General features: G+C 43.6%; 1 protein-coding gene across 3 annotated transcripts in view; it reads right to left on the bottom strand.

Moving 5' to 3' along the window:
* Positions 1–13,933, bottom strand: part of REL (REL proto-oncogene, NF-kB subunit) — a 69,028-nt gene extending 55,095 nt beyond the window's left edge. Inside the window, exons 1-3 of one of the 3 annotated variants that reach the window (XM_073339363.2) lie at positions 13,448–13,933; positions 5,188–5,330; positions 1,390–1,538 (exon numbers count right to left, since the gene is read on the bottom strand). In XM_073339363.2, coding sequence (XP_073195464.1) covers positions 1,390–1,538; positions 5,188–5,330; positions 13,448–13,454 — 299 coding nt within the window. In that variant the 5' untranslated portion in view covers positions 13,455–13,933. The remainder of the gene's footprint in view (positions 1–1,389; positions 1,539–5,187; positions 5,331–13,447) is intronic. The other 2 variants (XM_073339362.2, XM_073339361.2) reach the window with 2 other exon arrangements.
* Between the last annotated feature and the right edge of the window lie 264 nt (positions 13,934–14,197).

The raw sequence follows: 14,197 nt of genomic DNA, 5'->3' as shown, positions 1-14,197 counted from the left end.
AATAATCAACTTCCAAAGATTACAGACCATAAGGAGTGAACAGACACAGTTGTGAATTCTTCTATGGAAAAACGACCAAAGTCCATACCTCCTACAGTAGGTTATGCTCTTACCTTCATCTTACATGGCATAGATATGTTTGTTAGCAACTCCCTTGCATGCAGCAGTTAACTGAAATGTTCATAACACCCTAATGAGTAGCTATACCAGCATTAAATTGGAGCTGTGCCTACTTACACCAGGGCTGAATATGGCTCAAAGGGTAACTCCATTGCTGCTGAGACTCCTCTTCAGAGTCTCACAGGATACAATTCTTAGCCCACTGCTCTTTTCCAGCTACTTTCTCCCTTTCAATCATCTTATTTCTATCTTTAGCTATAGCTAACCCATTTATGATGGTACATATCTGTCAACAAATTTAGGCCAAGATTTTCACAAGCAACTGGTGATTTGGGGGTGCCTAATAGGAGACACTTTGAAGAGGCCTGATTTTCAGAGAGTAGGTGGCTCAGTACTTTCTGAAAGAGGCCTGATTTTCAGAAGTCTCAGGGCCTTAATGTCCATGCTGAACAGACAGGGCCTCAGTATTTGTCTTCTCTCCAAAATCTTACACACACAATAATGTATTTTAGAATGATGAAGGGCTGAGATATCCATGCTAGGATCCTCTAATCCACTGTCTCCAAACACCTGGCCTGCTTGATTTATTTATGGGCCTGCATGACATTTAGTGTTATAAGTGTTCATTTAAAAAATAAGGTAAGTTTCTAGGCCTTGTGGTTGCAAAGATAACCTTCCAAATGTGAATGCTGTGTTAATCAATGCAGAGTTGTCTTCCTGAGCCTACGGAAGCCTGAAACAATTATTATGAAATTATTATTACTCTCCTAAACTCCATTAATCTCCTTAGAGAGTGTTGATTCTAATGATGACAAATTAAGTATCATCATTACCTATTTCACGGCTGACCATTTTAGTGCATAGAGTGGGAAAGGGCTAGAAGTCAAGCCCACAAGAGGTGGGCATTAGGAGCTGCCTAATAGGAAATGCAGAGGAAAGAAAAAAGAGAAATAAAGTCAAGAAAGAAAGAAAGAGAAACAGAGGCAGGAGGATGGGAAAGGAAGAGACTAAATAAGGTATTAAACAAATAGCATATTCCAAAGGCAAAAAGACAGTTCTGTTCAGAAATATTTTGTAGGGTGCCAGGGATGGGTTAGGAGAATACACAGAGGGGAGAGAACTCCAGCTCTGGCAAGGAAATCATTCCAACTGTCCTTTCAATCTGGTGGTGGGATTTTAACAAAGGTTAAAATCTGGTTGACCCCCCGAGAGCCTCTCCAGCACATCACTGACATTTTTAGTCTAAAACTCAACAACACTGCTACTTACGATAGGACTCTGCGATCTCGTCCAAATTCTGCTTCATAGTAGCCATCCCTACAGTCTTTTCCAACCAGGTCATGAGGATGCGGCTTGTAGGGCTCATTCTTTGTCACTAATGTAATCCTTACTTTCACTTTATCATCAAAGTTCAGAACCTGCAAAAATTTAAGGAGAAATACACTTAAATTCTAAATCACATCGCTCTAAAAGATTGCATAATTCTGGACAGTGGACAGGCGACACTGACAAGGTCCTATGGATAAGTGGGAATACAGTTTGTCTTAATTGTTGCACTAGAAATGAAAACCCAATCCTTTTCTCCTGAAAATTCAGAGGCTGTTTCATCAAATTACCATTCATTTCACATTGAAAGCCAGAGATGGAACAATTACAAATAAAAATATAGTGTATTTCAGCCATTTGTCTGACAAAATATAGATATCTGAAATGTCCAGAAAGAATTAGGCTTTTATTTGGAAAAATAAATCACATCATTAACCAGCCTGGCTAAGTTACAAGAGGTTTGTAGTCAAGAAATTCACTGGTCATTGTCAAACTATTGATTTCTTTTACATTTTAATTCTTTCTACTCCATGTTGTCGTGAAAACAATGTCCCTCTAATCTCGACTCAGAGAACTCTCCATAGGCCTGACTCAATGCCCCACTAAGTCAGTGGGCGTATTTATGTTGGATCAATGGACTTTGCATCAGGATCTAGAAGCTAAATTTGCCCCTGTGCAAAGCGCCTAAAGTGCTGCGTAAGCTTCATGCAGGCACTCTGTGTGGGGTGCATTTTGCCCTGACATTACAAGGTATATTTTATTACCATGCCTAATTTTCATTACAAATACATCCAATTCCGCATTCAGGGCCACACAGGGACTCCCACTGAAGGGCAAGATTCAAGACTGAAATCAATGAGAGTTTTTCCATTATTTCAATGGGAGTTGGATTAGGCCCATTAGTTGATCCAAAAATGGTACGAACCCTTACACAGGCGAGATTCCCATCTGTTGAAGCAACAGGAGTTTTTTCCCAAGTAAAGTATGCTGTACAGGACCTATAACGTTATCATTACAGCTTTGAGCCATACGACCATTTTAAGAGAAAAGACCCTCTTGAGCCTTTGGCAAAATGATCAGCACACTGTGCATGGAGCTGCACAAAACCTCCCACTCCCAATAGGTTTTTTAGGACAGTTGTGAGCCTAACTCCCAGTGTGCTTCAGATATGTGTGCCAAATTCTGCCCTCAGGCAGATAGCTCCCAGTGAAGTCAGTGAGGGTTACGTGGGTGAATCTAAGGGCACAGTTTGGCCTAAACTGATTGAAAGTAACAGCTTGAAAACATATCTGACAGATATGTTAAGGGGTGTACGTTAACTGTGATACTTGCTCTCCTCCTCCACTTCCCCCGCCTCAAAACTGTTCCATTCCTCCCTCAACATTTTCTTCCCGCCCCCACCCCGTCTCTGAGGATGAAGCATTCATTGTAGTCTTTTTCTCCAACCCTTTGTCTGATCCTGGTCTCCATAATACTCTGAAACCTCCCTCATTCCCTCCTCGTTCGTGCTCTCTCTCACTCGCTCTCTCATCTGGTTCTTTTCTCTCAGCCTTCAGATATGTCACGGTCTCTGCTTACCCTAAGAATAATCCCGAACTCTCTAAATACTTACTCCTTTCCCCCACCTCCTCTTCACACCTAAGCCCTTCAGCATGCAGCCAACTCTTCCTGCTTTGACTTCCTTCCCTGCTAACTCTCTCCTTTACTCTTGCAATCAGATTTTCACCTCTTCCACCCCACTGCTCTCACTAAACCCACAGGGTTCCTCTCTACCCTCGCCCTCCTGGACCTTTCCACCTATGGTGGAGGCTGGTTCTCTTTGCTGATAGTCAGTTCCAAACTCCCATCCCTGGCGTTGGAGTGGAAATCCCACCTACAGCCTTTTGGGATGCAGGAAATCACCCAGAAATCACTTTAACACTGCTATTGGTAACACACACAGCTTTGTTAGCAACAGTCACCTTGAGCAGCAAACCTACCATCTCCACCATGCTCTCTCAGACACGATCAGGGGCCTCCTTCCTTTCGGGCTCTGGCTGATCCTCAAGTGCAGCACTGCTCAAGGTCACAGGGGCCACATGCTCAGGCTGCTCCCTGGACTCAGCCTGCTATGTCCCTGCAGCACCACACGCCCTCTCTAGCAGCCCACAGAGTCCCTTTCCCTTCTCCAATTGCAGGAGAGCCAACAAGACACAGACAGGGTGGGATTTCCTGCCAGCTCTTTAATCAGTCAAAGAGTGAGGGAGGCTGGCACCTCCTGTTTGTTCATTCCCTGGCCAATCAGAGCTCCAGGGACAGGGTTCCATTTCATAGCACTGCTTCTGATCTGTGATGTGGAGCTACACACTGCTGTTTCAGCCCCATTGTCCACACACCATCCTTTTCAACTCTTGCTCATCTCCAGGGGCTTTTATGCAGCTGGCACACCACCTCTCTCTCAGACAGCTCCTTCAATGTCTGCCTAAAGGCTCCATCGTCTCCCCTTTTCTCCTCTTCGCTAGTATGCCATAAGATTCTGTCCTTGGGCCCCCTCTTCTCTCTTTATATATTACCCCGATGGGATCTTAACCCCACTCATGGTTTCAACTATTGATGACTCCCACATCTACCTCTCCCCTCCGCATGCCCTGATACAGTTACTCCTGGATGTCCCACCATCAACTTAAAAGCAACACAATAAAGCTGCAATTCATCTACCTCCCCAAGTCCTCCCCTCCCTTCTCCATCACAGCAGATATTTCCGTGACCCTTCCCGTTTCCCAGGCTCACAAAACTCATGTTCCTTCATCCCACACATTCAGGCTGTTGCTAACTCCTGGAGCTGTTTCCTTTACAACAGATCCAAAATTCATCCATTCCTTTTCATCTCTACTGCCCAAATCCTTGTCCAGGCCTTGATCATGTCCTGCCTAGACTACTGTGAATCTCTTCTCTCCTATCTTCCTGACATCTACCTTATTACCATTCAATCTATCTATAATGCAGCTACCAAATCATCTTCTCCTGCTGTTCTGACCACAACACTCCCCTTTCTCGACTGTTTTATTGACTCTGCATCCCTTTCCACCTCAACTTCAGACTCCTCATTGGGGTTTTCCAGGCTCTGTACAGCTCTACCTCCGAATCACTGGTTATATGTATCTATCTATTTGCTCCCTACATTCCCCCAAATTCACCTCACCCCAGGCTCCCTTTGTTCCCATCTGCAACAAGCACCTCTGGGCCTTCTCCAGTGCTACATCCTGCAGCTGGCACACCCTTCCCAAACCCTGTACCCCAGACAACCTCCTTCAAAACCCTCCTCAGAACCTGCAATTAGTCCTCTAGTTAATTCCCCCTCAATTGTTAAAAAACATAGTTATGCAAGTACCCAGAACAAACAAAAAGCTAAGAAGAAACCCAATCCATCCTGAACAACCCAAGCCACCAAGTAGGCATACTCGGTGTCCCTTCCTTCCATCACCCTGGCTTGTTACCTTCCTCTGCAGCTTGTCTGACTGCTGTCAATTTAGACTGTAAGCTTTGCAGAGTAGGAACCAAGAGGCTTATTCTCCACTCTGTTATGTTAGTTGTTGTAACTTCATCAGCTTCAGTGAAGTTATGATAGAGAAAGAAAAAAAACAAACAAAAAAGCAGAATTACAGAATGGAGAATCAGGCCACTTATTTACTGTATAGAGTCCCATGCACACCTGCAGCATGGTGCAATGAAAAAAATAATTATGGATAACAACAGTATTACCTCTACAGAGGGATATGTCTTATTGCTGTCGGTACTGCGTTCTCCTGGAATGCTGCCTGCTGATCTTCCCTCACATTTGTACCTGAAACGCATGCCTCTTTGCCTGGGTTGCTCGAATATTTCTACGCAGGGTTCAGACCCACCTTTAGGAAAATGAAAATATTTAAGGTTACAATACAATACAGCTTAAAAAGCAAAAGGAAGGATGGCTTTATGGTTAAAGCACTGGATCGGGATCTAGGTTCTACTCCTGGATATTCTCCAGATTTCTTTTGTGACCTTGGGTAAATCATTTAGTTTATCTGTGCCTCAGTTCCCACTCTGTGAAATTGGGGGTGATGATAAATCCTCTCTCACACTCATTTGTCTTATATATTTAGACTGGTGGCTCCTCAGAGCAGGGTCTGTCTCTTACTGTGTATATGAACACAATGGGAGCCCCAGAGGAGGAGGCTTCTAGGCACTGTTGTAATATAAATAATCATTAGCAAGGTTCCCTCCCCATGGAGCTCAGTTTCTCTTAGACACTGGTGAGGGCCTGTCTGCTGAAAGATTATTTTGTAATGTCAAAATGAACAGATCATTAGTCAAAGGGAATGGCTGAACTTTTAAATTATAGTAATTTTTCTGAATGCAAGTCCCCTCAAAATGAAGGTGTTTCCCCTGAATCGATTGATTTAGCTCCTACTGCAGTGAAGCAATAAGTTCTATGCAAATTAGGCAAAATCCCCTAATGCTTTCAGTTTCTTTCCTGTGGACCCAGAAATTGCACTGCTATACTTTGAGCTGTCCACCTCCCACGGGAGCCAGCATGAGCACCAAGGGTTCTCACAAGATTTTAGTAAAGGCTACTGGGAAGCTGTCAAAGGGCCCAATGTGTGAGAAGGCAACTTTCAGGGAATGGGTTTCAGGAGATGGTGGGGCTGACATTAGTTAAGGCTTTGGAAAGATCCTGACTTAGCAGGAGTCTACATACTTTTTTCAGGGTAATATTCACCCTCTGCTGAGGGCCAGGACAAGGCCTCGGCTCCACTTAAGTCTAACTACAGTGAATTCTACCCTCACTAACAGCACTGAAAATGCTAGCCAGTCAAGCAGTGACATAACAGTCTAGTGGTATGTGAGCAGCAAATACTGGAGAAGCAAAAATGAATAAATAAAAGGTTTAGTTTAGAAGCTGAATTATTTTAGTTGGAACACACACGGTCAAACTCTGCATTGACTTACACCTCATGCTCAATAAAAAACAACATTCTACACAGACAAGCTAGATGTGCATTACGAAGAAGCAGCAATGGTAATATGACACAGTTAAATACATTTGGGAGCAAAGATCCTATAGCATGTCAGCAAAACAATGTTAGAACTTCAATTGTTGTACCCAAAGTAGACATTAAAGAGATAGAAGATCCTCTCATTCCTTCCCACATACATTTTGGACAGTTCTATAGGAGTTTTTGGGGAGAGATACACTTCAGTATTAACTTCTTATTAAAACCTTTTGTTGCTGCCACTATGGCTAATATTGGGACTCACCAACTCAAAGCCTGCATGTACTGATTCACAAGAATGTCATTTCCTACTAGATTTGTTGGGCCCAAAATGTCTTATTGGACTACTATAAATCACTTATCTCCTAGAACAGGAAAGTGGAGTAAGCTAAGTGACACAACAGCTCTTGAAAGAATAATGTGTAAGAGAAAAGAAGAACTCCATCTGCATGACAGCTTATTGACTTTTACTTTTATATTGATAGATAGCTATGGAATGGTGATATGCATAGAAGTTCTTTTGCTGGCTGTGGGGGAAAAGTCTTTAAATCAATCTGGAGGTCTTTCTAAAAGATATGCTATAGCTCAACCAGCAGCTATGGGCTTGATGCAGGAACCACTGGTGAGGTGCCTTGGCTTGTATTATGCAAAATGTCAGACTAGGCGATTTTAATGGTCTCTTCTGGCCTTAGTCTATGAACAAGGCTGGAGACAATTTGGATGTTTCTAAATTGGGGAAAGTTACCAAAAAGTTCCCCAGTAATCTGAACATTTTTACATCTGTGTACCCATCAGCTGAACCAAAGAGAATTTTGTCTCATGTCTCTAGTTTCCAAGATTCCACTATTTCATATTTTGTTGCCGAAACCTTTTGGAATGACAAAACAAGCCTTAACATTGTTTTTAGCCAACTTCTCATAAAATGGAAGTAACCAAATATGCCAGTTCCCAGCCAGTGAATGTCCAGGTCAACATCTGACAACTTTAGAAATGACATCAGAAAATAAGTGGACATATTCAATACATGCTGGCCATCATCCTGGCTCCTGTTCTTTTAAAAGGGTTGTCCCTTTCCTAAGCTCTGCCCCTTCTTGAGGTATGCTTTTGCACATGCTGTCTTCTGGACAGAAGAAGCATGACTAGTGAGAAGAGAATACATCATAGAAACAGAGATGATAAAACAAAAACAAAAACCACAGAAGCAACACAGGGAGTGACTTCAATGGGGAGATCAGGTTTCTTAGCATCTCTCAGAATTGGGCCCCATAAATTGTGTGCAAATGTATCTCACACACTCAGAACTACTTATACTTTTCTCACAAGCATAGTCCAGTGGTTGGGGCACCATACAGAGAGTCAGGAGGCTCTACCAATGAGCAGCTATATCACCTTGGGCATTATCACTTATCTCCCTGTGCTTTGTTTTCCTCATCTATAAATGGAGATAAAGATATACACTTTTGTGGAGCACTTTGGGATCTATAGATAGAAGTTGCTATAGATGTGCTAAGCATTATTATTAAAATAAAGAAATGAGTATCTATCTAGGCAATTATAAAGTGCCTAATCATCATGTTACTTAGGAGATATAGATATACACACATGTGCGTGCAAATATACGTACATGTGCCCGCAACTCCACCCACCCACTTCACCTGTCAAAGCCATATACAGTCCTGTCAGTTATGACTGTGTTTTATAGCAATTGCTTCAAGGACTTTAATATCTCTACTTTAACCTATAATTTTACCTTCAATATACACATCTGAAAGGGTTAGTGTCTCACTCACTGATTATATCAACTGCATTTTAAAAGTCAGGCCTCAATTGTCTTTATGTAGATTTAATTTGTGGTTGAAATAAAGGTTACTTAAGTCACCCCCACTGCTTAACAGTAGGTGTGTGCTTGTGGGAAAGCAGAACCCAATGACGCAGTAACCTCCAGAGATTAGAAATTAAACTTAAAGAAAGAAAATCAAATTAAAATTAAGAACCAAATTATCATCTACAGCTTTACTAAAGGCGGCACCAGGTAGACAAGAAACACAAAAAGGTTTGTGTGAACCAAAGCTCACGGGGACTGAAAATCATCACTCTTTGTAGTAATACTAGACATCCATTCCTTGTCCCCATTTTCTGTAAATTAATGTTCTCTTGCCAAAGCAACACAGCTGAGACTATTTCACAATCCCCACTCACACAGACAAAGGGCCTCCACACAGAAACACATACCTTTTAAGAGTAGAAGAAATATAAACTACGTCTAAAGCAGACAGACATTCTTGCAATGGCAACGAGGACTAATTCTGGAAGAGTAATATGCTGCTTAATTACCTTTAGTCAACTACTGAGACATGAAATCGAAATGGAAGAAAACCTACAAATCCATATTAAAGGAACTACTAATAGTTTCATTTGTACTTATGTTTATTGGCCATAGGATTATTGTGCTCTGTATCCCAGCATGCCTATTTCTCTTTTTGTTATGGTATTGCATTTGTATTTGCAGGAATGCACTGAAAACTGCAATACATAATTTAAAGAAAATGAGAGGTAAATTCTTGATGACGTGAGTGGGAGAAACTAGTGAAACCATCAATGACAATGTGAGTACAGCAAGGAATGAAAGTTAAACTGATTCAAGATCTGGGACTTGATTCTGTATCAGTGACAAAAAAGCATATCCAAACTGAGAAAGCATAGACAGTTAGATACGCAACAAGCCAACAGAATTAAAACTAAAATATGGAAGCAAATACTGATTTCCCTGTCTACCATTAAGAAGCGGGTTCTTTACCATGACTGCCAAAGAGCTGATGCAAAAGTGCAGCTGTGACTGTAAAGGGCTTTCAAGGATTGGATGGCTCTGCCTTTAACTCGAATACCTAATGCCCAAAGACGTGCAATGGAAATAGAGAAGGAGAAATATGTGCAAATATTTGTCTTGAAGGAAGGATTTGTATTTGCAAGTGGAATTCCTGAATTATCTGGGAAGTCTGGTTGTACCTCAGTGATGAGTTCACAGAAAGGTGAAGAACGAAGGGAAGTTGGCTGTGACATACCATGCATCTTTCAATGCACTGCAGGAAAAACAACTGGATCATGGAATCAGCTAGCAGAGCCACAGATTCTTCCGCACAGAGGGGACAGGCTGCGTGAAGAGTCAATGTCATGAGACTCCGCAATTCTGGCATTCAGCTTGGGATTGTTCTATGCACATGCACTCTGATGCAGTATCTTGAGTGTGTGAATGAGGTGGAGGCGGGCCACAGAGTGGTGGGAGTTTGACTATCAACAATGCAAAGTCACTGCACAAAATCCCAATGCAGTGGGGTACATTAGGTATGGACATTATGGTGGCGCTGGTGGGAAAATTCTGCCCTTCCAACTCACGTGTAGATACCCTGTTCAGAATCTGTGGACCAGGTGCCCCAATCTGCATACCCCAAAATCAGTGGGCACGTCTGAAAAATTAGGCCTTAAATTTTAAGCATTTGCTGCCCCCACAGCAGGCCAGGGAGGAGTACTGATCACAGATCTACTATAAAACATTCTGATGCAACCTAAAACAAGTGCAAATTCATTCTTAATTCAGAACGAGCAACCCTCTACCCAAGCATTCATGAACTGTGCACCTTCTAAACAGAGGTAGTTTAGAGGCACAACTGCTTCATGTACTACTTCTTTCTTGTCATGTGACATTACAGAATAGTAACTAGAAGAGAAGCTTGTAAATACTAGGAAGTTAAGAACTTCCCCTGCTGAAAAATTCCTTCACCAATTACTAATAAGTTGAAAATATATTAGTCGCAGATAACAGAGATAGATATGTACTGTTTCAGCTTATCTGCTCCAAAATACAATATACGTTTTTTAAAAATGTGTGAATTCAATAATTTGATTTATCTGATTAAGAGCCAGTATTTAGATGAGCAGATCAAACATGCACACGGGCAATGGTTGACTGAGCAGACATTCACAAATCATATATAGGTTTGGGAACACTTTTCTTCCCAGCAACCTCTCTAATTAATGCAACCAGCTCTAAAATTAAAAATTTTAAATCCCCATGAAAGATTCCAGAGGACAAACTTTTGAAAGGATGTGGCATGCAAGTGCTTCTCTTCACCAAGAGAAACTAAATTACAACTTTGGATTCCTTTGGCTACCAAATCTGTGATATTGCCTCTCATTTTCATACTAATTGATTTTGGCCATGACCTGTTCTGATGTGAACTGGATTCAGTTGAGCAATAAGCTGACATTAGCCAACTGATGTCTTCCCCAGATCTGAGAATTATACTGTAAATTTAGCCTCTATATTTGAACAATGATTCATTTCTCTTTTAGATTTCAATGAACCATTTTGAAAGTTATCAGAATCTTTTTAACATTTTCTTTAACTAATTCAAATGTTATGTTTGTTCACTAACTCGTTCCTTATGGCCACCTAAGGGCTACTCACACAAGGATTTAATATTGCTTCTAAAAATCATGACTGTCACCTTTTTAGCAATACAGTTTTAAGTGGCAGAATAAGAAAAATAGGCCAAGATTTTCAGATGTGACTAGTGATTTGGGGAGGGAGGCACTCAGATTTTAGGTGCTCAACTTGAGACAATTTATAGGAACTGTAAACAACTCAGGTTCCTTTAAGGTGGACACCTAAACATTTAAGTAGCCAAAAATCACGAGTAAATTTTGACAACCTGTTCATGTGCAATATATATTGGTCCTCATAATTCACTGCAAGCATGCATGAGCCAAGACACACTACTTAAACAACTGGGGCTTTTCAGGTCACATTAACCTTTGCAATTGGAAGATTTTCTATTGAGAGAGGCAAGTTCTGAGTGATTGCTTTAAAGTGCAGCTTTCTACCTTTGACACTCAGATTGCCACAAGCCATGACGATCAGGGGCAGCAACTGTCCAATATGGCAGCCATTTTTAAAATTTAAATGCTTTGTTATATTCCTTTCAAGGGGTAAAATGACACGTTAGGATCCTTTGGGAGTACCCATCCTCACAGCAGGAAAAAATCCCATTCGGAGCTATGACAGCTAAGAAGGAGCCTAGGCTCCTGGCAGCTTGCAGAGCAGGCAGTCTCTTGGCTGCCTTGATGAGAAAGGGGAGACTCTCCTCCAAAGGTCCCTGCAGCTGGCAGGCATTTACTCTCTTCCTTCTCCCTCCCTGCCCCCTTCAAAAAAAAACAAATCTGCTTAATGGGAGGGTAAGGCAGGGTAGGAACCACTGCCTTCCTCCCAGGTGTTAAGCATCAAAGGAGGGAAGAAACAGTGGCTCCCAGGAGGGGCTTCAACCAAGCAAAACAGCCAAAAGTTTTTGAAAAGGGGGTTAGTGCCCACCACTCCTACCCCAGATGTGAGCAGATGTCAGAGCAGTGGATGGAGCTCATTTCTATGTAAGGGACAGGTTCTCACAAGAGGCCCTAAACCAGGCCCAACCCCCATGCCACCACAATTTTTTTTTTTTTTTTTTTTTGTTAAAGGATGTCCATGTTGGTCAAATAACCAGCCTTGCTCTCCCACCTTCTATCATGTGAGGGTTGAGGGGAAAGTGAATGTAACTGTCCTTTAAACAATATGCTTATTATATTTCCCTATATACGTCACCTGCAAACAAAATGGAACATTGGGGCCACATTTTCAAATGTGAGCGTTCACAATTAGACACCTAAACACCTATTTTAGGTATCTTAACAGGGATTTTGGGGCCAACTCAGATATTTAATTGCTTGAATCCAGATTTAGGTGCCTAACTTTAGGTACCCTAGTCTGAAAATGTGGTCCCATCTATGTCAAGGAAATTACCTGGCCATATATATATTTAAACAATTTATATATAATTTATTGTTTAAATAAACTGATTATTTAATTTTGTTCCTCTACCACAGAAAATCTCACATGGTGTAAAGTTTGTGACAAGCTCTCAACTAAAAGCTTCATTTAAGTTAGTTATGTGGAAGCTCCTCCCCATTACTTTAGGCAGCGTATAGTCTCTCTGCCTTAATATATTATGACCATTTGTTAATAACCACTGCCTCAGGAAAGGATATTATTTTCCTGCTGCAAAAACACACCAACAGACAGGCACATTTCTGTGTATATTTTACACTTGTTCAATATTATTCTCTTCGATTTCCTAACGATTTATCCTGGAAAGAGGAATTTAAAATGTTGGGGACACAACTATAGTGAAGTCAACAGAATTGCTGCCATTTATACCCACGATGAATTTGGTCTGGTAAATTCTATAGATACTCTCACAAAAACCACACACTCGAAACTCACATGTCATGTGAATAGACTTCCCCATCAACCAGCTCTCACACTGCTACTTCCCTTCATCAACAACAACAACAAAAATTAATTCTTTCCTTCCCCACCTCACTTCTTCCTGTGTGTCACACTAAAGTCATATTCTTACAAGGGTTTTGGGGACGCTATCGTTAGTTAGCTTGCACACACAGTAGCCCCTGGGTGAACAGCCATGTCAGACTCAGAAATCTGCCACTGGGAGATAATGTCATAATGTCAGTCAAGACTCTGGCAGCAGCTGGTGTCTTCTCAACGGCACGAATGGAAGGCAGGTACCTTCTGCCAAGCCCAGAGCCCTGCCCAGGCTGGGTGAGGACACGCCAGCCCAGCTCACTCCCAGTTGTACAGAAGTTAGGCAGGTAGTCACAGGCTTAAAGGGTTCTTTATTTGCAAGCAGCCCCAGACAACCCAGTGTCTTTCTCTCTCTCTCTCCCCCCGTCCTTCCGGGGTTTCAGAGGCTTTTAAACGCGTAGAAGCAGCGAGAGGGGTCGCAGCCTGCACGGCAAACCCCACCCGTGTACCGCGACAGCTCACCGCACTGCAGCGGCAGGGAAGCCCTGCAGGGCGGCGGGCCCCAGGCAGCGAGCGCGGGGCGCCCAGGGCGGGGTTCCGCGCGGCGGGGGCCGCCCGGCGGCGCACCGGGGACACTTACCAGCCATGGTGCCCGCTCCGCACGCGCGCTCAGCCCGGGACTCTCGGCGGCGGCGGCAGCTCCGCGCCCTCCTGCTGCTCCGGCTCAGCTGTTCCTGGCTCTACCTTGGCCGCTCCTCCCCGCGGGAAATTCCCCGCCGCGGGGAGGGGCGGGGGTGACGTAATAGCGCACAGGCCGGTTCCCCTGCGGCCGGTTCGCCTCCACCCGCTTCCTGCGGCCGCAGCGCTGCGACGAGGAGTGGGATCTCGGCGGGGCTACACCTCCAGTCGGAGCAATTTCTCCCCTCCCCCTGCGTGTTACAGAACCACTTCGCTGTGCGCAGCCCCCCCGCCGCCGCCGCCGCCCAGCAACAGGCTGGCTGCTCTCCGCGCCTACTTCCTCCAGCTGCGCCCCGAGCATGCCAGGCTGACCTCGCTTGGTTGCGAGGGTGTAACGCAGGCCCCCCCCATCCCAGCGCTGGGTGGGGCACGGTCCTCTGCGAGCATGGGCCGTACCGACTCCTCCTGACTCCCTCTCGGCTTGCGGTGCTGCGCGAGAGAGCCCTCTCTGCGGGGCAGGCACCGATTTTCCGCCTCGGTCTTTCTCACACGCACGCTAACCCGTGCTCACGCCACAGGCACCCCGTGTATCGTTACACACACGGCGGGGGGGGGGCGGGGCTCACATTTTGATACCAAGATAAGCGCTTTACAAATATCGAAGAGAGCGAAGCTCGGAAGGGACAGTAATGTATTGGCGTGGCAACATTCA

This window comes from Lepidochelys kempii, chromosome 3 (assembly GCF_965140285.1).
Source record: "Lepidochelys kempii isolate rLepKem1 chromosome 3, rLepKem1.hap1, whole genome shotgun sequence".
Classification (NCBI taxonomy): domain Eukaryota; kingdom Metazoa; phylum Chordata; order Testudines; family Cheloniidae; genus Lepidochelys; species Lepidochelys kempii.
This window is presented reverse-complemented; position numbering and strand designations above follow the sequence as displayed.